Source organism: Coregonus lavaretus (genome assembly GCF_964263955.1).
Source record: "Coregonus lavaretus genome assembly, chromosome: 11".
In the NCBI taxonomy this organism is placed as follows: Eukaryota; Metazoa; Chordata; class Actinopteri; order Salmoniformes; family Salmonidae; genus Coregonus; species Coregonus lavaretus.
In genome coordinates, this window is record NC_139998.1 from 6,414,464 (window position 1) to 6,440,868 (window position 26,405).

The 26,405-nt window shown below is 41.7% G+C and overlaps 1 protein-coding gene across 6 annotated transcripts in view; it reads right to left on the reverse strand.

Annotated features, from left to right (window-relative positions):
- LOC311136861 (solute carrier family 25 member 3) overlaps positions 1 to 25,927 on the reverse strand; it is a 29,227-nt gene extending 3,300 nt beyond the window's left edge. The window contains exons 1-8 of one of the 6 annotated variants that reach the window (XM_084171165.1): positions 21,910 to 22,743; positions 19,218 to 19,421; positions 16,094 to 16,221; positions 15,887 to 15,977; positions 15,348 to 15,527; positions 11,865 to 12,046; positions 7,671 to 7,843; positions 98 to 208 (exon numbers count right to left, since the gene is read on the reverse strand). In XM_084171165.1, the coding sequence (XP_084027291.1) occupies positions 98 to 208; positions 7,671 to 7,843; positions 11,865 to 12,046; positions 15,348 to 15,527; positions 15,887 to 15,904 (664 nt within the window). In that variant the 5' untranslated portion in view covers positions 15,905 to 15,977; positions 16,094 to 16,221; positions 19,218 to 19,421; positions 21,910 to 22,743. Of the gene's footprint in view, positions 1 to 97; positions 209 to 7,670; positions 7,844 to 11,864; positions 12,047 to 15,347; positions 15,528 to 15,886; positions 15,978 to 16,093; positions 16,222 to 19,217; positions 20,561 to 21,909; positions 23,052 to 25,858 lie in introns of those variants that run through there. The other 5 variants (XM_084171162.1, XM_084171163.1, XM_084171164.1 and 2 more) reach the window with 5 other exon arrangements.
- Between the last annotated feature and the right edge of the window lie 478 nt (positions 25,928 to 26,405).

Consider the following 26,405-nt stretch of genomic DNA (forward strand, 5'->3'; position numbering starts at 1 on the left):
CAACCCACAAGTTGAGAATTGCTGTTCTAAACAGTCTAGAATGGGCAATAGGATAGCCCTCTGTCTGTAGAACTTCTGGGAAGAATACAGTACTCACCCTTGGGTCCGAGCTTCTTGAGTACTCCGAAGGCGCTGCTGCCACTCTCCTTGTTCAGTACAGACACCACAGAGTCAGCAGGGTGAGACACAATGGCACAGAACACACCAGCTGAAGGGGAGAGAACACAACCACCAGGGATGTGATCAAGACAACATAGAACATCTTGATTTTGACTAGGGCAGGGGTCTCAAACATACAGCCAAATATGGCCTGCTAACTGATTTAATGTGGCCTGTTGTCTTTTTATTACCATATCCTCAATGATTTTAAATGCAGTTTGTCCACCTACAGTGCATTCGGAAAGTATTCAGACCCCTTGACTTCTTCCATATTTTGTTACGTTACAGCCTTATTCTAAAATTGATTAAATAAAACATTTTTCATCAATCTACACACACCCCATAATGACAAAGTAAAACGTTTTTTATTTTATTTGCAAATGTATTGAAAATACAAAAACAGAAATACCTTATTTATGTAAGTATTCAGACCCTTTGCTATGAGTCTCGAAATTGAGCTCAGGTGCATCCTGTTTCCATTGATCATCCTTGAGATGTTTCTACAAGTCCACCTGTGGTAAATTCAATTGATTGGACATGATTTGGAAAGGCAAACACCTGTCTATATAAAGGTCCCACAGTTGACAGTGCATGTCGGAACCACCAAGACTCTTCCTAGAGCTGGTCGCCCGGCCAAACTCAGCAATCGGGGGAGAAGGGCTTTGGTCAGGGAGGTGACCAAGAACCCGATAGTCAATCTGATAGAGCTCCAGAGTTCCTCTGTGGAGATGGGAGAACCTTCCAGAAGGACAACCATCTCTGCAGCACTCCACCAATCAGACCTTTATGGTAGAGTGGCCAGACGGAATCCACTCCTCAGTAAATGGCACGACAGCCCGCTTGGAGTTTTCCAAAAGGCACCCAAAAGGACTCTCAGACCATGAGAAACAAGATTCTCTGGTCTGAAGAAACCAAAATTGAACTCTTTGGCCTACATGCCAAGCGTCATGTCTGGAGGAAATCTGGCACCATCCCTACGGTGAAGCATAGTGGCAGCATCATGCTGTGGGGATGTTATTCAGCGGCAGGGACTGAGAGACTAGTCAGGATCGAGGGAAAGATGAACGGAGCAAAGTACAGAGAGATCCTTGATGAGAACCTGCTCCAGACCGCTCAGGACCTCAGACTGGGGCGAACGTTCACCTTCCAACAGAACAACGACCCCAAGTACACAGCCAAGACAACGCAGGAGTGGCTTTGTGGCCCAGCCAGAGCCCGGACTTGAACCCGACCGAACATCTCTGGAGACCTGAAAAAAGCATCTGCAGAGAAGAATGGGAGAAACTCCCCAAATACAGGTGTGCCGAGCTTGTTGCATCATACCCAAGAAAAGTCAAGGCTGTAATCGCTGCCAGAAGGTGCTTCAATAAAGTACTGAGTAAAGGGTCTGAATACTTATGTAAATAAGGTTTCTGTTTTGTATTTTTAATACATTTGCAAACATTTCCCTTTGTTATTATGGGGTATTGTGTGTAAATTGAGGAAAAAACGATTTAATCAATTTCAGAATAAGGCTGTAACGTAAAAAAATGTGGAAAAAGTCAAGGGGTCGGAATACTTTGAATGCACTGTAGCTGTAAAACTGCAATGTCTCTCTGCCCCATGGCGAAAATGTGTAGAATTGCAAAAACGTAAAACAAAAACATTTTATTTCCACTCAAGAGGGGGGCCGCTAAAACGTTTTGCACGCAAGGTATTTGTATTTATTAAGGATCCGCAAGGCAGCAGCTACGCTTCCTGGGGTCCAGCAACATTAAGGCAGTTATATACAATTTAAAATATTACATGACATTACATTTCATAACACTTTACCCAATTCATTTAGTGTGTGCCCTCAGGCCACTACTACACTATCACATATTTACAATACAACATCATGTATACGTGTGTAGACTGCATGTCTTATGTGGGTGTCTCTTCACAGTCCCCCGCTGTTCCATAAGGTGTATTTTTATCAGTTTTTTCAAAATCTGATTCTACTGCTTGCATAAGTTACATGATGTGGAATATAGTTCCATGTAGCCATGGCTCTATGTAGTACTGTGCGCCTCCCATAGTCTGTTATTGACTTGGGGATTGTGAAGAGACGTTTGGTGGCATGTCTTGTGGGGTATGCATGGGTGTACGAGCTGTGTGCTAGCAGTTTAAAAACAGATACCTCGGTGCATTCAACACTTCTTACAAAAACAAGTAGTGATGAAGTCAATCTCTCCTCCACTTTGAGCCATGAGAGATATACAGTTGAAGTCGGAAGTTTACATACACTTGGGTTGGAGTCATTAAAACTAGTTTTTCAACCACTCCACAAATTTCTTGTTAACAAACTATAGTTTTGGCAAGTCGGTTAGGACATCTACTTTGTGACTGACAAGTAATTTTTCCAACAATTGTTTACAGACAGATTATTTCACTTCATCACAATTCCAGTGGATCAGAAGTTTACATACACTAAGTTGACTGTGCTTTTAAACAGCTTGGAAGATTCCAGAAAATGATGTCATGGCTTTAGAAGCTTCTGATAGGCTAATTGACATCATTTGAGTCATTTGGAGGTGTACCTGTGGATGTATTTCAAGGCCTACCTTCAAACTCAGTGCCTCTTTGCTTGACATGGGAAAATCAAAAGAAATCAGCCAAGACCTCAGAAAAATAATTATAGACCTCGACAGGTCTGGTTCATCCTTGGGAGCAATTTCCAAATGCCTGAAGGTACCACGTTCATCTGTACAAACAATAGTACGCAAGTATAAACACCATGGGACCACGCAGCCGTCATACCGCTCAGGAAGGAGACGCGTTCTGTCTCCTAGAGATGAACGTACTTGGTGCGAAAAGTGCAAATCAATCCCAGAACAACAGCAAAGGACCTTGTGAAGATGCTGGAGGAAACAGGTACAAAAAGTATCTATATCCACAGTAAAACGAGTCCTATATCGACATAACCTGAAAGGCCGCTCAGCAAGGAAGAAGCAGCTGCTCCAAAACCGCCATAAAAAAGCCAGATTATAGTCTGCAACTGCACATGGTGACAAAGATCGTACTTTTTGGAGAAATGTCCTCTGGTCTGATGAAACAAAAATAGGACTGTTTGGCCATAATGACCATTGTTATGTTTGGAGGAAAAAGGGGGGTGCTTGCAAGCCGAAGAACACCATCCCAACCGTGAAGCACCGGGGGTGGCAGCATCATGCTGTGGGGGTGCTTTGCTGCAGCAGGGACTGATGCACTTCACAAAATAGATGGCATCATGAGGAAGGAACATTATGTGGATATATTGAAGCAACATCTCAAGACATCAGTCAGGAAGTTAAAGCTTGGTCGCAAATGGGTCTTCCAAATGGACAATGACCCCAAGCATACTTCCAAAGTTGTGGCAAAATGGCTTAAGGACAACAAAGTCAAGGTATTGGAGTGGCCATCACAAAGCCCTGACCTCAATCCTATAGAAAATGTGTGGGCAGAACTGAAAAAAGCGTGTGCGAGCAAGGAGGCCTACAAACCTGACTCAGTTACACCAGCTCTGTCAAGAGGAATGGGCCAAAATTCACCCAACTTATTGTGGGAAGCTTGTGGAAGGCTACCCGAAACGTTTGACCCAAGTTAAATAATTTAAAGGCAATGCTACCAAATACTAATTGAGTGTATGTAAACTTCTGACCCACTGGGAATGTGATGAAAGAAATAAAAGCTGAAATAAATCATTCTCTCTACTATTATTCTGACATTTCACATTCTTAAAATAAAGTGGTGATCCTAACTGACCTAAGACAGGGAATTTTTACTAGGATTAAATGTCAGGAATTGTGAAAAACTGAGTTTAAATGTATTTGGCTAAGGTGTATGTAAACTTCCGACTTCAATGTTCGCTCTCCATTGAAGGGCCAGCCATGCTGCCCTATTCAGAGACAACAGTAATTTTCCGAGGTCCCTCTTTGTGGCACCTCAACTTGCTCAATTTCCATACAATTTATTACAAGATTCAGTTGAGGTTTAGGGTTTAGTGAATGATTTGTCCCAAATACAATGCTTTTAGTTTTTGAAATATTTTGGACTAACTTATTCCTTGCCACCCATTCTGAAACTAACTGCAGCTCTTTGTGTTGCAGTGATTTAACTCGCTGTAGTAGCTGACATGTATAGTCATCCGCATACATAGACACACTGGCTTTACTCAAAGGCAATTCCTGATTCTACCTGGATTATGTTGACGAGGCTTCCATTAAAGAACACCCTCTGTTCTGTTAGATAGTTAACTCTTTATCCACAATATAGAAGGGGGTGTAAAGCCATAACACATACGTTTTCCATCAGCATACTATGATCGATAATGTCAAAAGCCGCATTGAAGTATAACAAATCAGCTCCCACAATCTTTTTATCATCAATTTCTCTCAGCCAAACAGTCATTTGTGTAAGTGCCGTGCTTGTTAAACGTCCTTCCCAATAAGCGTGATGAAAGTCTGTTAATTTGTTTATAGTAAAATAGCATTGTATCTGGTCAAACACAATTTTTCCCAAAAGTTTACTATGGGTTGGTCATTTATCTTTGTTTCATAGTATAGTTTCTTGTTTTTATTCAGTTTAGTCACACGATTTCTCAATTTGCTATACATTTGCCAATCGGTTGTGCAGCCAGACTTATTTGCCATTCCTTTTACCTCATCCCTCTCAACCATAACATTTTTCAATTCCTCATCAATCCACGGGGATTTAACAGTTTCCACTGTAATTTTCTTAAAATGGGTGCATGCTTATTAGCAACAGGAATTGCAATTTCATAAACTGTGTCAAATGCAGCGTCTGGTTGCTCCTCATTACACATCAACAAATATTCTTTACATCAATAACATAGGAATCACTACAACATTTATTGTATAACCTCATACACTATATTAGGCCCAGCCATTGGAACTTTGGTTTTCCTAGATAAGGCTACTATATTGTGATCACTACATCCGATAGATTTGGACACTGCTTCAAAGCAAATTTCTGCAGCATTAGTAAAGATGTGATCAATACATGATGATTTCATTCCTGTGCCGTTTTTTAACTACCCTGGTAGGTTGATTGATAACCTGAACCAGGTTGCAGGCACTAGCTACAGTTGGAAGCTTTTTCTTGAGTGGGCAGCTTGATGAAAGCCAGTTAATATTGAAAATCACCCAGAAAATATACCTTTTGATATCACATACATTATCAAGCATTTCACACATTATCCAGATACTGACTGTTAGCACTTGTTGGTCTATAGCAGCTTCCCACCGGAATGAGCTTTAGGTGAGGCAGATGAACCTGTAGACATATTACTCCAACAGTATTTAACATGAGATCCTCTAAGCTTTACAGGAATGTGGTTCTTAATATAAAATGGCAACACCTCCACCTTTGGCATTCACCTTTTCTGTAAATGTTATAATCATGTATTGCTACCACTGCGTCAAAAGGTATTATCGGAGTTTCAGAGATTGTCAGAATAGGAATGTTATCTGTTACTAGCAAATTATTGATTTCATGAACCTTATTTCTTAAGCTACATATGTTAACGTGGGCTATTTCTACACTTTCCTGGGATGCTTGATCGTTTTCATTGCTTTACTGGGAAGCTTAGCAGAAGTAGACATACTCAAGTTATTTATGTTAGTGCAGGGTGAGCTGCACACAGTGGACTTCCTACTAGGGCACACCACCTTAGTGCTAACAGTATAACTCTGGTTCATAGGCACATGATTACTGCATACAATAGCTGTAGGATCAGCAGAGGCATTCAGGGCAGTTAGAGGGACATAAATTAGGTTACTTACATTGTGTCTTCCAACGCCCCTGGGATAATGTACATTTGCTGAAGCATAATGACAACTCAGCGACACAATAGTAGGGATTAACTGAGCTGGGCCATTGATAAGTCATTGTCTCATCGCAGCCTTATAAGGCTGTGAAAGGATCCAGGAACCCAAATGATTTGGGTGAATCCCATCCTCCTTATAAAAACGAGCTTTGTTTCCAGAAAGTATCAAAATTGTCAATAAATGTTACACCCACAGAGCTGCAATAGTCTCACAGCCAGTTATGGAGGGCTAAAAGTCAGAAATGTTCAATGCCACGATTTAGGTGGGGCACAGGGCCAGATATTATGGGGTGTTTGTTGGTGTCAAGCAGAGACCCAATCAGTTCTTTAAAATCCATCTTCAGCTGTTCTGAGCTGCCCTTCATAATGTCATTGAATCCCACATGAACTATGATAGACTCAATTTCCTGATGCAGGTTTAAAATGTTTGGGAGCAGCTTATTGATGTCCTGTACTTGTGCTCCTGGATAGCAGAGCGTTTATGCTCCAGGACTGAGATATTTCTCACCATTGAACTGCCCAATACAACGGCCGGAGAAGGGGATGGAGAAATCCGCCCATTCCTACCCCTCACACAATTAGTTGAACCTTTCACGGGCCCACGAGAAGCAGGATAGCGTAAGCCCGCTGCTCCCGGCGATAGGTCCAGACCGCCCACAGTAGGCAGTGCCCCGTCAGATCCAACAAAAGAGGGAAAGGAGCCAAACTCGACGACGAAGCCGCTGCTGGAGTCAGCGTAGTTGGAGTCAGCACAGCCATCGCAGACACAGGCAGTCCCAGCGATGAAGGCGCAGGTAGTTCAGGCACCAGTACGGCAACGTTTTCCTTATCACAGACAGTCCAGTCCTCTTAGAAGCATGCCGCTGTCTTCGGTTTCCACGACTTGTGACATAGATCCAGCACTGATTGAAACAATCCTCTTGCTGTTCGACGTCTACTCCACTACAAGATGGAGGAGGAGAAGTAGATGGAGACGACTTCCTTGGCAGGCAAGTTCCAGGTAACACAGGCCTTTCGGATAGGGACAGATGACAAGGTGGGGATACATCCATCAGGCCCGGAGCGGCGTCCTGCCACAGAAGTTGAGAACGAGAAAGTTCCAATTTGCGTTTTCCCCACAAATTTGTGCAGAATTGAAATTTGCTTGCTAAGGAAAGCCACCTCATTCCTGTAATCCTCCGCAAGCAAACAATTGCCGCATTGGAACTCTGGATTGTTAATATTGTCCAGGACAAGAGCGTAATAAACAGCAGCACTGGAAACATTCGTTAGCTATTCCAGGCGAAGCGGGCTCCATTGCAACCCAGCTAGCTGGCTAGTTGGTAGCAGGTAGACACAAACACTTATGAACAAAATAAAACTTAGGAAACAACAGGACGAAACAGGTCGAGGCGCAGGAGGTATCAGAGTTCGTGACTTGGTTCGTGTTTTTGTTGGCCCCTCCCAACCAAATGTTGCTTAGGGTCCCCAAAAGGCTAGGACAGGCTCTGACTGCATGTGTGGGTATGGATGTGGGTAAGCAGACACGAGCCACTGTGGCTCCTCATTTTGTGGCCCCCACCCATCAAAGTTGCCCATCCCTGACCTATGTGGTTGTAAATATGTTTTTAACATACCTATTCATCTACCAATTGCAATAAACTTCTCTCCAGCACTGTGGACTCACCGATATATCCAGCCACGAAGGTGACGACCAGCTGTTCAGACTTGGAGCATTCAGCACGGGGCTTGGGCACCACATGTTTGTACAGCAGCTCTACGGTCCTCTCAAAGCAGGCAAACTTCATCATGGTGTAGGGGATCTGCCTCATCCACAGAGGGACCACACCCTTGTAGAAACTAGAGAGGGGACAGAGGCAGAGGTGGAGCAAATGAGTGACTTCTTGATTTTATTGACATTTCCCACACCAGGATTAAGCCTAATTCTGAACTATATTAAGGATGGGCACGGTTAACCGAATATCCGGAAGGACATTAGTATTCGATTCCCTGGGAGACATTGCTACAAGGATAGACCATTACATTAGACATTTTAAAACTTATGAAAAATGTTTGAGTGCGCCCCATAAAAAGGACGCACCAGAAGTTTACATACATTTCAAACGTGTAGCTTGTTGTTATTGTCGGTCAATCAAAGCGCCGCTACAGTCAGAGGCTCCATGTGTAGCAAGTGAAGTGGGAGATTTCTAATCAACGCAAAATGGAATTAAAGTTAAGTTGGCTAAATGAGAAGGAGTAGGCTACAATGATTAACCAACAGGTAAGCTGTTGTTTCATATGAATGGAGTTGTTGTAGACAAGGACGCCTCAAAATAGACTAAATTAGCCTTGCTACTTTAGCTAGCTAGCTGGCTAAATTAGCTGGCTACTCTAAATAGCTTCTTTACAATGATTTGATGCAGTCATGACGGGCACTACCAGATGGTATGATAGATTGGCTACTTTCTCGCTCTCCCTCCGTGCCACAGACACACACAGAGGCCCCTGCTCCTCTCTCACCCTTCCAAGCAGAGCACATGTATTTCGACTATCCGGATAACCGAAGACTGAAATCATTTTAAATGCCCATCCCTAGAAGGTATTCATTTTTTGATGATTTTTTGGGGCCCATTTTAACAATAAAAAAAGCTTTGTCTAAATTTAATTTGCCATGTTACTTTATTACACACAAGGATATACCATGACATTTGAAATGCTTAGTTTAATAACATGACAAACTTTGGAAAGTAGTGTTTGTGTATGGCACATTGAGCTACTGATGCTTCAGACATCATGTGGCTTTGACAGTTCGTTGTTTACAGTTGCGTTCAAAATGTAGCCTACAGTTCCGAGGACGCACAAAGTTTTTTTTTTTTCCTAAGCTCATTTTCTCTCTCATGGGCTATGTTTTACATGAAAAGTAATTTACCATCATAGCGCATTTAGCCCTCTGGTCAGCCCTGACAATGGTATGCTATTTTCCCCACTTCAAATAGCAATTAGCCTACATTAACACACCAACAAAACCTGACATAGAACAATGCAAAACATTCAACAGAAAACATTTATTTTTTACAGAATTAGTTCTATGATGGCGAACATCATACTTATCTTTCACTGTTAGCCTAGGCTACTGTTAGACAAAATTACCATTATAGCAGCCTGAAATCAACTGCGCACTGTCTGCTGATGTGACATTTTGCATCATTCTGATTGGTCAAGAGAGTAGACCAATTACAAGCACCTCCCAACTGTACAGCCAGAAAGCAGCTGGGGGCATCTGGGCTGGGGCTGCAGTCAGCGCACACACATACAGAGAGCGAGAGAGAGGACTCAGTAGCGCCTCCCAGAGGTGTATCTAAGGAGTGTGTTACTTTGAATTGAAACCTCTCATTGAGGAGAAAATCTGAGTTTATTCTGGGCTGAATTTATTTGAGTCATTACAAAACGAGGCCAGAGTAATTCAGCTGGTCCCAATGTGTTCCCCCCCCCCCCCCTTTGCCGCAACCCTACGATGTTTGCAGATCTGTAATGTGGCAGCAATATGGTGGAAGAACTATACTGAACAAAAATATAAAAGCAACATGTTAAGTGTTGGTCCCATGTTTCATGAGTTGAAATAAAAGATCCCATGCACAAAAAGCGTATTTCTCTCATTTTGTGCACACATTTGTTTACATCCCTGTTAGTGAGCATTTCTCCTTTGCCAAATAAATCCATCCACCTGACAGGTGTGGCATATCAAGAAGCTGATTAAACAGCATGATCATTACACAGGTGCACCTAGGGATGTGGCGGTCATGACATTTTGTCAGCCGGTGATTGTCAAGCAAATAACTGCCAGTCTCATGGTAATTGACCGTTAATTAACATAAACACATTTAGCATCTCCTGGCTTCCACACATAGCCTACAAGTCACTGATGCAGACCTTTGGAACTACATTTTTAAAAGTCTAATAAATCCAAGTAATATAGCCAATAAATTCATTATTTATTTTAGACAGGTCTAAAGAAACATGATCTGAAGAGAATGTAGTCTATTTCAGAAGAACAGAATAGAACACTGAGTTGTCCTTATGTTAGGTTGTGATCTGGCTATGCCATATGGCTGTGGGCTACACTAGTTCATTTAGCAGACAAGATGTGCTTAGTATTCTGTGGCATTATTTTATAGTATGAAGAATATAATTGAACATAGCTGAATAAAATAGAAAGGATATTTTCTCCAAACGATTTGAGGGAGTGTGCACACGCGGCTATTCTGTGTTGAACAGTTAACAAAGAAACAGGTCCTGCTATATGCTTAATTTAGAGTTATTTATGTAACTTTAGTTGTGATACAAATGTTGGGCTACATGTTTTGATTTTTAATACATTCTAAGGCTGCATGATGCGACTAATGATGATTTGAAAAAGGTTGCATGAAAGGCATGAGCTCCGCTTTGCTATTTGCACACTTCATCAGTCCCTCATTCACAATTTGACAAGCACTTGATAATGCCTCGAATTACCCGGCTACATCCCATTGTGTAGCCATAATCCCCCTAAAAAAATCCATGCCTTTTGCGGCCAGTGGCCGTTAAGCCCTTGGGCTGAATATAATAATTATAAATCCCTTCTCCCTGCTGCGTGCCGAAGCACCCCTCACATGGCTCTCAGTCATGTGATCGGGTCTTTCTCACAGGCTACAAGTGAACACAGACACATCGTGGACGCAACTGCGCGCGTCCTTATCCAATTCCGAGGCGCATATTGAAGATATTAGAAGTGTCCACATTTACTTTGTCAGCCAACAAGAGGAGTAGGCCTAACGAACAGCAAAAGCACTAGCCTATGTCAATCTACTATCCCCCCACAGTACAAAAGTTGACCTATTCTGTGCGAGAAATAAATATTCCAAACATAGTCTGGGACAGTTGTGGGATGCGATAGATCCCAAATTAATACAACCACTAGCATAAAAAAACTGTTTTAAGCAATGAGCCTGACGCAACAGATGAGGTTTAGCTTAAAATGTTGATAAACTATTAGGCTTTTTCTTCACATTATAAATGCAGCAATGCGCACACGGCAGTAGGCTATAAGCGCGAATGTTCCACTAGCAGGAAAACACCATTATCAAAAGTCACTGCAAATGCGACTATGCATTTTTATGGTGGAAATGATCTTCCCCAAACTTGAAACTCAAGCGCTGCGTATGTATGCCAGTTAGGCTCTACACCGTTGTAAAGTGGATTAATGTGCTTAATTTTAAGAAGTTATTTGGCCACTTTAGTTGTAATACAAACCTTATCAAAACATATAGGCCTATGCGCTAGGCTACATGAGGTGTGCGACTATGATTTGAAAAAGTCGCAAAAAAAAAGCGATGCTAAAATTGTCACCTATCACACTATTCTTGATTTAATATTGTCTTTACATATACAGTGCCTTGCAAAAGTATTCATCCCCCTTGGCGTTTTTCCTATTTTGTTGCATTCTTCACCTGCGGGATTGTCTGAGACCAGCCACCCGGACAGCTGATGAAACTGAGGAGGATTTCTGTCTGTAATAAATGCCCTTTTGTGGTGAAAAACCCATTCTGATTGGCTGGGCCTGGCTCCCCAGTGGGTGGGCCTGGCTCCTAAGTGGGTGGGCCTATGGTTCAGCCCCTGCCCAGTCATGTGAAATTCATAGATTAGGGTGTAATTTATTCATTTAAATTGACTGATTTCCTTATATGAACTGTAACTCAGTAAAATCGTAGAAATTGTTGCGTTTATTTTTATGTTCAGTACATTATTATACAAATCCAGACCCTTCAGATCCGCAAACATCAAAGGGTTATGGCTAAGCAGGAGGTAGCATAATGTGACCGGCTGATTCAGTAGGGTTACTCACGCCCAGAGGCCCTCCTCTGCGAACATCTTGGGGGCACACTGTCTGAGGTTGCTGGCGTAGCCGGGGCAGGTCTGGATACGGACTTTACACGCCTCCATAGGGGCCAGGGCAATGTCAGCAAAGAACTCAGCACTAGCAGACGCAGCCAGGTAGAGGGAGGTCCTCCACAGGTAGGTGTTTTCCTGGGGTAGGCAGACCGGGAGGTTAGGAGGTGAAGACTAAGTGTGCATCCCTAAATCATAATGAGTAGTCAAAATGGGAGGAGGGGAACAACTTTATTCTTTGGCTCTTTCTCAATTAATCTTTTTTGATTGCCTTGCATTCTCTCTCCTCGCCTCCTTTTCAAAGCGTATTATTAAAGATACAGTTGGTGTCAAGGAGACGGGATGCGATGAATCACGGAAAAACGAATTGCGATGGAGCCTTTCTGTGCCACTGATGAGAACAACCTTAGTACAGTACTAATTACAGTGGGGGAAAATAGTATTTAGTCAGCCACCAATTGTGCAAGTTCTCCCACTTAAAAATATGAGAGAGGCCTGTAATTTATCATAGGTACACGTCAACTATGACAGACAAAATTAGAAAAAAAAAATCACATTGTAGGATTTTTAATGAATTTATTTGCAAATTATGGTGGGAAATAAGTATTTGGTCAATAACAAAAGTTTCTCAATACTTTGTTATATACCCTTTGTTGGCAATGACACAGGTCAAATGTTTTCTGTAAGTCTTCACAAGGTTTTCACACACTGTTGCTGGTATTTTGGCCCATTCCTCCATGCAGATCTCCTTTAGAGCAGTGATGTTTTGGGGCTGTCGCTGGGCAATACGGACTTTCAACTCCCTCCAAAGATTTTCTATGGGGTTGAGATCTGGAGACTGGCTAGGCCACTCCAGGACCTTGAAATGCTTCTTACGAAGCCACTCCTTTGTTGCCCGGGCGGTGTGTTTGGGATCATTGTCATGCTGAAAGACCCAGCCACGTTTCATCTTCAATGCCCTTGCTGATGGAAGGAGGTTTTCACTCAAAATCTCACAATACATGGCCCCATTCATTCTTTCCTTTACACGGATCAGTCGTCCTGGTCCCTTTGCAGAAAAACAGCCCCAAAGCATGATGTTTCCACCCCCATGCTTCACAGTAGGTATGGTGTTCTTTGGATGCAACTCAGCATTCTTTGTCCTCCAAACACGACGAGAAGGGTTTTTACCAAAAAGTTATATTTTGGTTTCATCTGACATTCTCCCAATCCTCTTCTGGATCATCCAAATGCACTCTAGCAAACTTCAGACGGGCCTGGACATGTACTGGCTTAAGCAGGGGGACACGTCTGGCACTGCAGGATTTGAGTCCCTGGCGGCGTAGTGTGTTACTGATGGTAGGCTTTGTTACTTTGGTCCCAGCTCTCTGCAGGTCATTCACTAGGTCCCCCCGTGTGGTTCTGGGATTTTTGCTCACCGTTCTTGTGATCATTTTGACCCCACGGGGTGAGATCTTGCGTGGAGCCCCAGATCGAGGGAGATTATCAGTGGTCTTGTATGTCTTCCATTTCCTAATAATTGCTCCCACAGTTGATTTCTTCAAACCAAGCTGCTTACCTATTGCAAATTCAGTCTTCCCAGCCTGGTGCAGGTCTACAATTTTGTTTCTGGTGTCCTTTGACAGCTCTTTGGTCTTGGCCATAGTGGAGTTTGGAGTGTGACTGTTTGAGGTTGTGGACAGGTGTCTTTTATACTGATAACAAGTTCAAACAGGTGCCATTAATACAGGTAACGAGTGGAGGACAGAGGAGCCTCTTAAAGAAGAAGTTACAGGTCTGTGAGAGCCAGAAATCTTGCTTGTTTGTAGGTGACCAAATACTTATTTTCCACCATAATTTGCAAATAAATTCATTAAAAATCCTACAATGTGATTTTGTCTGTCATAGTTGACGTGTACCTATGATGAAAATTACAGGCCTCTCTCATCTTTTTAAGTGGGAGAACTTTTGGATCGAATGCAAACATCGGCTTGAGAGGCGGAGGAGAAGTGCAGCGAGAGGATTGCGGAGATAGCAGGGGCCCGTTAAGGTGAGGACAACTACTCTGACGATTACTGATGTGCGGTGGGATTTCTGGTGCCAGGGCATCACCCAAGTGGGCACTACACATTGGTAGTGTAGGGCATATTTGTTTTGTTTTTGTTTGTACGGGGCAGATCAGCTTTAATATTGCAGATAGATTGCTAACTTTAGGCGTCAGTTGTCAGAGCAGCTTACCGATCACTGCACCTGTACACAGCCCATCTGTAATTAGCCCATCCAACTACCTCATCCCCATATTGTTATTTATTTTGCTAATTTGCACCCCAGTATCTCTATTTGCACATCATCTTTTGCACATCATTCCAGTGTTAAAACGAAATTGTAACTATTTTGCACTATGGCCTATTTATTGCCATACCTCCATAATTTACTACATTCACACACACTGTATATATATTTTCTGTTGTATTTTTGACTTTATGTTTTGTTTACCCCATATGTAACTCTGTGTTGTTGTTTTTATCGCACTGCTTTGCTTTATCTTGGCCAGGTCGCAGTTGTAAATGAGAACTTGTTCTCAACTGGCTTACCTGGTTAAATACAAATAAAATAAAAAGATTGTAGTGTCCATCAATGTAATTGTCTGCATCGTTTCCAATCCCCCATACTTTTTTGAAGAATAAAAAATATATTAAAAAAAATATGTTCCTTTATTATTTTCCCCTAACCCTTCCACCCATCCCCTAATTGGAGTAAACGTATGGACAACAACACTTAGGCTTCCACTTCCAGCCTATACAGTGCATTCGGAAAGTATTCAGACCCCCTTACTTTTTCCACATTTTGTTACGTTACAGCATTATTCTAAAATTGATTAAATTGTTTTTTCCCCTCAATCTACACACAACACCCCATAATGACATTTTAGTCATTTAGCAGACGCTCTTATCCAGAGCGACTTACATTTAGTGAGTGCATAAATTTTTCATACTGGCCCCCCGTGGGAATCGAACCCACAACCCTGGCGTTGCAAGCGCCATGCTCTACCAACTGAGCTACAAAGCAAAAACAGGTTTAGACATTTTTGTTAAAAACATGACTGAAATATCACATTTACATAAGTATTCAGACCCTTTACTCAGTACAATTTTAGAATAAAACGTAACAAAATGTGGAAAAAGCGGAAGGGGCCTGAATACTTTCCAAATGCATTTTATCTCTTAATACCATCCCCCCCAAAATTATATAGTGTAGAGCAGTGTTTCACAAATCCGGTCCGCGAGTACCCCCAACAGTAAATATTTTTGTGTGGCCCCGGACAAGCATACCTGATTCTAACCCCTTGACAAGTTGAAACAGGTGTTTTTTCTGCGGCTACACCATAGTGCAAATGAAACGAAATAAACAATAATCATTATTTTCATCGTCATCAATTACTTAGTAGGTAACTACTTACCTCTCCGATAATGTCGCTGTAGGTGATCTTGAACACCTCATAGAAGCCAAACTTGCAGAGACCCTGCATGGAGTAGCCGATGAAGGTAGGAGCCCAGCCCTTAGCCAGCCCCCGCATGCTGTCCTCCTTTATGGTGATGGAGAAGCCCTTGAAGATGCTCTTGTACTTGTCTGGGTCCACCTAGAGAACACATTAAAAACAGAATGGCTAATGGTTGTGAACTAGTAGTAGTGGTTTTGAGGGGGGAAATGGTGCTTGGAGGTCTTTGTAGAGGAAATGCACTAAATACTACAGAAATACACTCAATACTACAGGGCCATCCATAACACTCAATGTATTATCAATTTATAAGGGTTGGGGCAAATTACATTTCAATTCAGGAAGTAAATAGAAATTCAAATGTCTCGTTTGCTTTCAATTAGGTAAATCTACAACAGAATTTCAGTTTTACTTCCCGAATATAATAATATAATAATAATAATAATATAATAATAATATAATATGCCATTTAGCAGACGCTTTTATCCAAAGCGACTTACAGTCATGCGTGCATACATTTTTGTGTATGGGTGGTCCCGGGGATCGAACCCACTACCTTGGCGTTACAAGCGCCGTGCTCTACCAGCTGAGCTACAGAGGACCACATAGAATAGAAATGGAATTAACCCCAACTCTGCAATGTATACATTATTCCAGTCCAGCACACTCATTACAGCTTACTGAGAGACATTAGCTGAGATACAGACCTGCAGACGGCACTTGACCAGGTCGAGGGGTACGACCGCCGTGTGTGTAATCCCACAGCTGAGGATGCCACCGAAGCCGCACAAGGCATAGTATTTCATAGAGCCAAACTCGCAGCTAATATCAGAATCTAGAGCAGACAGAACACAATACACAAACAGACAACACACCATGCTGTTAGATAAGGCTAGGGAGCCATGCTAAGAATTTGAATTTCTCACACCACAATGTTAGCAATTCTGCCAAGGCTCGCAAACAAGTGACAGACTATTTGGTCTAGTATGTTCTCTAGCCCAGCGATTCTGAACTGATGGGTCGCGACCCAAATGAGGATTTGAATGGGTCGCGGGTGTCTGAGTAAAAAAATATATACTCCAGTCTGAACTTTAACAACTTAAACCAGGTAGAACATGTGTAGAAATTATAACTAACTTACATTTTTAAATAATTTAATCTCTGAACAATTTTTCTTCAATCACAGTATTTTTATATATAGAGCTATTAGCAGCGCCAGTTTGGTTGATGTTGTGGTCTCAAATCAGTGAGTTTATTAACTTTCTTCATCAAGAATATGGGCAACATTTCATTATTGACAATGAGAGAGGTGGGAATGTTGTTCCCTTGTCATATAATTGCTACATTTAATATCAACATAGCATTTAAAATAGTTTTCCAGATTGTATTTTGCCGATTATTTTTTGCGATGTGAATATTGGGTCACCACAGACAACATGGTTCAATTTGGGTCCCGAGGCAAAACCAGTTGAAAACCACTGCTCTAGGCTGTCCTCCTGAATGTGTATGCTGGCACAGGGGATAATTCTCTCTGCCCGAAACTTCTTAGCGCTATTAACATATGTATTCATGTTAATTGTAAGGTGATGGTGAGTATTATCACAAACAAGGCTTGAATAAATAATATGTCTGAGTGTTTCCTGTACTCACACCAGGGCCTGCATTCATAAAGCCCTCAGACTAGGAGTGCTGATCTAGGATCAGTTTAGGCTTTTAGACCATAATATACAAGATTACATAGAGGGGGGACGGGGGGCATGATCCTAGATCAGGACTCCTACTCGGAGAAGCTTTATGAATACAGGCCCAGGTCACCAACATTAATTTAGAAAACTTGCTCTGCAAGTATGATAGATCTAACTCCAGGCTGGTTTTTAATAAGGAGGATGTCCTGTCCTAGCTTGAAAATGTACTGCAGTTGTTGCTAAGCTAAAGGTCACTGCCGTTGAATGAATGTGGGTACAGTATCAAATTGCTGATTGGGCACAGAGAGAAAGGGCAAGTAGAGTCTGAGGTCATACATTAAAGGTAAAGGACATTGTATTAATAAAAGGCACCTTCAAGTTCTGTTAAGAAAGGCTCAGACTTCCCTCCCTCCTGTTAATGTTTTAAGCTGGTTCACAGCTCACTTGACCCCTTTTGACTTATTTATTATAGCTCCTAGTGGAGCAAAGGGCCTCAACAGTGCATCTCAAGCTCAAACATGCAAATGAAATAGGCCTAATGATAATGGGTTACATTTATTTCAACAAATTAGTGGTAACTCAAACTAATCCTGCAAACCGTTATTTGTGTGATCTTAGTCTTGGTGATAGTCAGTTATTTTGAATGACTTCGACTTGTGGTGAAATCTACAACACAATATCCATTACATGCCATGCAACCCATGGTGGGCCCACAGACCTGCAACCTGCACTTGACGAGGTCAAGGGGCACCAAAGCTGTGTGTGTAGTACCACAGCTCAGGATCCCACCGATGCCACACATAATGAAATAATATGAGGAGCCAAACTCACAACTGTCTCCCTCTGAGGAAAATAAAGAATTGGGGTTCTTTCACAGATGTAAGAGGAAAAAATGTGCGCACTGTAATATTAGGCCTACTCTTTAGTAGGGTCGTTGGTGCATAGACCTGAAATCATACATGTTCAGTTCAACTCAAGAGTGAAAACCATGTATTTTTGTAGTACTGGGTCTTTCACTGGTGCCTCACATTCTATTTAAGCGGATAGATCAGCTGGACATAGTCGAGCAACCGTGGATACAGAGCGAAATCACCTTCATGACTGCGTTAAGATGCCATTTAACTAGATGGACTCATGCGAACTGTAAAATCAGACATCTGATATAGTAAGTAAACTGACGGTTGTAAATGGTAGCCTATCAGCCTTATCTATTTGAGTGTCAAGTTTTATTACAAACACCACACATTGGCTAGATTAATCACTAACTGATAGTCTTAGTCTATGGTAGCCACTGTAAAAGAAGCACAGGCCTACATCATGTCCATAATGAGACCTTTAGTAATTGGGAGACTTCCAAACTCACATGGTAAGGAGATAATGCAACACCCAGTGCAGCCCCTATATTCAGTCTTATTTCAACCATGACATTAGGCCCCTATGTGTTAGTAAACTTTTTTGCAACAAAGAACCCCTAGACTGTTGCAGTATTTACTTGATGATTAGCTACCTTTGCCATGGGCATAACGTTAAGTTAGATAATATTACATTATGTAGGCCTAATATCAGGTTGTACTGAATGTGTAGCTAAGTAGCTTCATTCAACATAAAGGGGACTGACTGATCCTTAGAAACACTAGCTATTTACTTAGCTAGCTTCCTATTCAAATTCTCAAGATTTTTCTGCAGTTGTAGCTAGCTAGTAATCATTTTACTGGCCTACTTATTAAAAAACGTTGTCCTTCCCGTGTCCTCTGCAGGACCCTGCTCAAAACGAAGTAGTGTCTAAAATGGGTCTGCGCAGATGCCAATGCTAACCAAAAATGGCTTTGACACTTTATGCTGCCAGATATTCAGATGAGCTAACCTTTATTGGTGTGTAACCACCAATGAATTTAGTTATTATATATATATATATATATATATATATATATATATATATATATATATATATATATATATATATATATATATATATATATATATAAAATCACTGATAAGCTGAGTGATAAAAGACAGTTCATTTGGCGGTCGTTCATAAACCCATCTCACACTCGACTAACGTTAGTAAAAACATAGCTATTGGTTGGCAACATTTGAAACTCAATTTCGCCCAGCATTCTCTCTAGGTGGCTAAAGCCTAACTTACCCAGCTAGGTAGCATTTCTAGCATGCACCACTCTGCTTAAACGCCACTGCAGCGGCGGCCAGCGTGCGTTTGCTTGGTCCATGTTCGGCAACAAGGCTTTGTGATGGTTCCTCGACTTTTTGTAGTGTGAACAGCGGTGCATTGAAGGGGTTCGCCCGCGCCAACTGTGTCAACGCGTTGGGGTACATTGTTCCGTACGGGTGGCTGTGGGGCACAAATGAAGACAACGTGGTTATAGCTAGTGTTGATAACGGGATATGAAGGAGGACGGGCCGGCCAAGGATCGATTCAGACTAGGTGGTAAATTGTATGACAAGCGGCAGTTTATTCAGAGTAAAAATGTCTGGTACAAAACGTGCACGGTCTCGTTCTTTCAGCTCATAGGGAACCTCCAGAAAAAGCCCCAAAAAACAGTACACTGGTGTTTTATACTGGTTGTAAAGTAGGTTGAGCCTGGCAGATCTGGTCTTCTGGTTGGTCCATGCTGCTCGGGCGTCGTCCTCTGTGATTGGGTCTAGGAGATTTGCACACTGTAGCTCAGGGCCTTTGTTCCGAATGTTTCAGCAAAGTAGGAGATTTGGTGTGTGCGTTTAGTTATCTCTTATCTTGAGTGAGTCTGTGTGTGTGAGTGCATTTGTGGCAAGAGTGTGTGTGTTGGTCAAAGCTTGTCTTGGAAAAAGGAATTAGTTATAGCAATGTAATAGCAATAAGCTATTTATAAAAATAGCATTTCTTACAAATCCCCCTCTACACGTCTCTAAAGACGTGTCATATAGGGAAAGGCGTGACATAAACTAAGTAAAAAACAAACAAAAGGGAAACTTTCTCAGAGAGAAAGTTTTGAGTCCCCCTCTTCACGTCTCCCAGACGTGATCCATTATTTATGGTACATGAAGCATAGTTGAATCAATCTTAAAAGAAAAACAATAATGTAGAAAAGAAAAACAACACATGATAACGCATAATGCAATTTGTAAATTTTTTAACCATTCCCCCTCTTGCATACTATTTATATGGCCAGTTAATTAAACAATGTTAGTCCCCCTCTAGTGAGTGAACACAACAATCAGACTTGGTCTTCGAAATTGCTAACCTCCAATTGTCGTTGTTCAGGTTTGTAATCATGACAGGCCCATCCACCTTTAATATTATATAAGGGAGGATAGTCACTTTCAAAATCGTCCAGTTCCAAATCATTAGTTCCCAAAAGCGGATACAAGGCAACATCCACAAAGAACAAGTATACCCATAGAAGCCATAACTTCACCCAGAATTGTCACAACAATAGTTTTCCATTTACCAAATATGTTATCAAACCAACCGTTTATGGAGCTATCAATACCAGAGTTCTTAACCAGTTCATTCGCCAGCGTGGTGATGGTCACTCAAGCGCTTTTGTCACGGGCCCGTCCGGTGCTAATATTGTTGGAGATGAAAATACAGCACATATATCCAAACAGAACACAAACTCCGCCCCTCTCAGCCAAAAGCATATCTAACGCTATTCTATTCTGCTTTGTCATTAAGATAGTTGCCGCTGTCTGCTCATCTAATCCCTTTATTGCATCACAAGTGTGGTTTATAAATCTTTGCTGGTTATAGTAAATATAATTTATCCAATCTAAGTTTTTATTAATTGTTGACCAACAAAAAATACTTGATTCAAACTCAACTCTGATTCCTAGCTTTGAATTGTTCTGGAACCTCTCGAGGTACTCCTATCCCATCACAGGATCCTTTCATCAAAGGATCCCAGGAGGAGGTCCTACTTTCTATTTGACAACTCACCAGTCTCTGACACATTTGATTGTTTACATATGTAGTTGAGTTCACAATCAGTTATCACCACACAACCATCAGATGTCAGCACAGGCCTGGTTTTGGGTCCTACAATCCTCTGTCTGCAACAAAGAGGAGAGATTAGTCATGTTCTCTTTCAGTTGTGATATTCTCTGTGTAGGAGCAGAGCTAAGATGCCCTACTCTGTATCCTATCTTACTAGTCCTAGAATAACAATTAGAATCCCCTGAGACTTCAAACGTAGGCAACCTAGGTCGGAATGACTTTGTTATCGGGGGACACAGATAGTTCAAGTTACTACAAGACTCTTTCACCAGTCTTTCAACAGTCCTCTTTAGACATAGTTCTTGCCGTATACTAAATCCATTCCAACCACCGGTCAAGATTCCTACACCCTGTCTCCACCTGTCCCCAAACTGTGTATGGAGATTTACATATCCCCCACGCTCTCGATATGAGCAACTACATAGTCCCAGGATGTACACGGCGACACACATATAGTGATGTCCTCCCCTAAAGTCCCTAATCTTCCCCTTTCCCTACGTCTAGCTGTCTCCTATGCCTTCATAGACTGTGCTCAGGTATTATTTTATCAACTTGTTTTAGGTTAACTACTACTTTTGGCTGATCAGAAGGGTTTGAGTGTGTTAGGAATATGGCCCCCACAATCAGACAGCTACCTACCGTCAGGAGACCTGTGAATCCCCACTCTTGCCCTGAGAACATGTCAGATGCCAGAGGCCAACCCATTGCTTTACCTTCTATCGAACTCACACAGGGATGATCAGACAGGGTAAGGGAATCTTCGTTAAGGAGGCAACCCCCGAACCATAGCGGTGATCGGATCTTTCTCCTAACTCTGTGTTTGTTCGTCAGGTGTAGCTGGGTTTACCTTTTTGCAGTGTGTGACATGCACCCAGATTGATCTAATAGGACTTGATAGGGCCCTTCCCAACAGGCCTGCTTCCAGTTTTTTCTTCTTTTAGGGACTGGATCCACACCCAGTCTCCTGGTGTGATAGAGTGGGTCACCTTCTCCTTTAGTTCACCTGTGGGGCACAAAACCTCTGACATACAGGTGTGGTTAATAAACTATCATACATGTTTTTCTGTTTTGTTTTTTAAAAGTATTTTGTCCTCTCCTTCGTATATATTTAATATTTAATCCATCCATCCCCCTTTTTGACACATGATTTGGCCATGTGTCAATATTACCACCTACCTAAACAATCACTTTGGTAATATTGGTATTTCATTATCCAATTGCCATTCCTCCACTCTCTCTTCTGTTATTTTATGGTTCAAATCAAATATGCTATTACCAAACTATAATCTTCTTCACAATTTGCACAGTATTACAAATTACCCTCAACTTAGTAAAATAAACTATCTTAAAGTCCCGTCTCATGCCTTTAGAATTTACTAGTGTGGATGATTAATTAACACCAAAATGTTAAAACAGAGTTCAGAGGCAATTGAAATCATTTAACGAACTGTTTAATCCCATATTATACTAAACATTACCATTATTCTAAATATTTCATAAATGTTAGTTATCCCAAGTGTTCATTAAGTCCTCATGACAGTCATTCTCATAAGAAATCATATATACCCCAAACTCAGCCAAAAGCTAAAAAACTCCATAAAATTCACTGTGTGCTCCTCTAAGACCTATCACCCTTGACCTGCTGAAAACCCTCCAAAATTGAAACAACAACCCTTTATAAACATCATACTAGGTGTGTTGTTCTTTATTTGAAAACCCCAATTAAAACCAACAACCGAACAGCCAGGTGATGATGACTCCTGATTTCTCTCTTCCCCTTCTGCCTACAGTTTCTTAACTGGTGCCCTTTCCTTGCACAGTAACTACACGGTTCCTCACATTCTCTAGCAAAATGTCTCGTTTTGTCACAATTGTAACACTTCCACTCACTCCTGTCTCCACTATTACTATTTCCTTCTTGTCTGTCTTTGCTACCGTAACCTCTCTTCTCTCCTAGGTATTGACTAATAGTCTCACTGTCTCTAATTCAACATAAAACCCCATCATCCAATCTATTTTCATACCCATTACTGTCAATGCCAAATTAGGTTTCTCTTTTCCTGTTGAAGTGCTAAATCAATAGTAGCCAATTCAAACACCTCACAATTTGGATCAAAGGGTTCCTTAGTCTTCCCCCCACTAGAGTCTACTATTTCTCCCTCAAGGACTAGTCACGCCCTATCTTCCTCTTTCTCACACTCAAAGCTGGGGGATGGACTTCTCTCTCTCTCTCCTCTCTCCTTTACACACCTTATGTATCTGTTTTAAGCATGGATTCGAGTTTATCTGCGTCCAGACGTCCCTCAAAACCATACCTCTCCCTCCACCTGGTTATATAATGGAGATTTCTTCTATCCCTAGATTCCATTTTAATTACATCAAGCATTTCTTGTCCCCAGTAAATTCTGGGACCTCTTGTGAGGATTTCCCCCCCCCATTGTTGGTACTGTTAAAAATCCCTTAGCCACCTCTTCTATATTACAAGTCAATTTAACAAGTAATTCAAAATAGCTTCACACAACAACACCTCATAAGGAGTGCCCAGCAGGAGTCCAGTTCCTATCAGAAAACATACATACAAACATTCAGACACTCCCAATCTCTCCCAGGGGGAAAAAGTTATCCTTCACCCTGAGTGAGATTGTTGTTCCCATAAGGGTTTCTTCATTTTGTTGTCAGGATTGGTTCTCGCTGCTCAAATCAGCTCTTACTTCAGACAATGGTCTGGAAGGAGTGGGGGCTGGTGTGCAGTGTGTTAGATGGTGCCAGGGTGCTCCTGATTTACCTCTGACCTGGACTGAGTGTGAAGTAACCTCCTTCACTTCGTACGGTCCAGTCCACCTGGGTTCCAGCCACTTTCTTTTGTGGACTTTCACCCTCACCCAGTCTCCCATTTTTTACCTTCAGTGGTGGCGTGTTACCCGTCAGCTCCCCCTCCTGGGCCTTCTACACCTGAGAAGAGAGTGCTGCAGAAAATTCCGTCAATTTCATCACATAATCAGTCATTTCTATCTGTTGTACATCAAGGGCGGGCATAAGACCTCCCTCCCTTGGTGGACCTTGCATTTCTCTCCCTTACATTATCTCATGAGGAGAGAGATGGGTCCCTGCCCCTGGTGATGCTCTCATAGCCATCAAAACCAGTGGCAGGGCTTCAACCCATGTCAATTTTGTCCCTGCACAAACCTTATTCAGTTTCATAAGTCTCACTCATTTACCACTGTTCACTTTAACTACCTCCTTCACCGAACGAATATTCGAGCTTTTGGATGAGGCTTATACACTTTAAGACTATCGGAATCCTATATATTTTATTTTTACTAGCAATGTTCATCATTAAACAATATCCATTAAACAATTGACATTTACACATCCGACCCTATTGGTACATGGAGCGTTTGTCATTAAGTAATACACATTAATCAGTTGACATTTACACATCCGACCCTATTGGTACATGGAGCGTTTGTCATTAAGTAATACACATTTCTATCTCTCCTAGCCACACAGTTCCCCCCGGTCTGACTCTCTTGGTCCGTCTCTGTGAACCAACTCTCCCAGACGGTTTAAACTTAATACATATTATCACACATTCCCCGATCTGACTCTCTTGGTCCGTCTCTGTGAACCAACTCTCCCAGACGGTTTAATACATTTTATCACAAAGTCCCTCCCGGTCTAACTCTCTTGGTCCGTCTCTGTGAACCAACTCTCTTAGCCGACTCTCGACTTATTAATTATTCCCAGACATGTTTACTACACTGCTTTTCAGTTTGTCATCTATGCATAAATTTTATCAACAATTCATACTCACACTCGGTAATACTGATCAAAATTTGGATAGACTATTCGACAATATGCAAAGTTTGATTTAACAGGTTTTGCTTACCTTTTTTTTTTATAGTCGACTTTAGGATCAGTTTCCCGAGCTGAGTTGAATTGTTGTCCTCCCTCCGAATAATTACACCAGTCTTTCCGTGAATCGTCCTTTTACCAACTCGCCCCCCCACATCCACATCAACCACTCTGGACCGTGTATCTAGACAACCATCGACTGCTACCAAGTTTCTGTTGATAACGGGATATGAAGGAGGACGGGCCGGCCAAGGATCGATTCAGACTAGGTGGTAAATTGTATGACAAGCGGCAGTTTATTCAGAGTAAAAATGTCTGGTACAAAACGTGCACGGTCTCGTTCTTTCAGCTCATAGGGAACCTCCAGAAAAAGCCCCAAAAAACAGTACACTGGTGTTTTATACTGGTTGTAAAGTAGGTTGAGCCTGGCAGATCTGGTCTTCTGGTTGGTCCATGCTGCTCGGGCGTCGTCCTCTGTGATTGGGTCTAGGAGATTTGCACACTGTAGCTCAGGGCCTTTGTTCCGAATGTTTCAGCAAAGTAGGAGATTTGGTGTGTGCGTTTAGTTATCTCTTATCTTGAGTGAGTCTGTGTGTGTGAGTGCATTTGTGGCAAGAGTGTGTGTGTTGGTCAAAGCTTGTCTTGGAAAAAGGAATTAGTTATAGCAATGTAATAGCAATAAGCTATTTATAAAAATAGCATTTCTTACACTAGCTAACGTTAAACCAATGACAGTGGATGAAACAACCCGAAATGAATGCGTTTGTCTAGCTATCCAACTTGCAAACTCTGGAAATTAGTTAAGCTAGATAGCCAACATTTGCTAGCTTCTCCTTGCTCTCTAAACCAATATTCTTGTTTTAGCAATGTCTCCCACCAAAACAAATGTTACTACACGCAAAGTATAAATTCTCAAGAAGTTAGCTACGTATTTTCCTCACGTTCAGGCTTTCAGTCGCAAAATGGCGCAGCCGTCCTTTACCATCAGCTAATCGTAGAGGTCGTGTCTGGCAGCACTGACCGTACTTACTACACTCGCAATAGTCAGCTGAGGTAGAAAGATATGTCAATTTCATGAAGGGTTTATTGTTTCATTGGGTCATTTCATCTGGTAGGCTACACATTCACAGCTAAAAGCTGAATTTCCGTATAGGCAGACAGATAAAGAGAACAAGATAAAAGTAGACAACAATTAAGTAGATTAACAATACAAAGAAATTGATAGTGATGAAGCCGGCTTCATTCTTCCTTTTCTATAGGTTTTATGGCGAACTACAATCAAAAGGTGTATTGTCGCCACCAACAGGACGAGGATAAAAAAAAAGTACATTCCATATGGGGAAGGGACAATTAACATGAATCCCCATACACTACCATTTAAAAACAATTATGTCGATCTTTCTTGACTTCCTTTCAACTTGTGCAGTTCCATTTATCACTATTGCTATAAATGATACAAAGTCCACTTTCTTCACATGAAGAATTTCT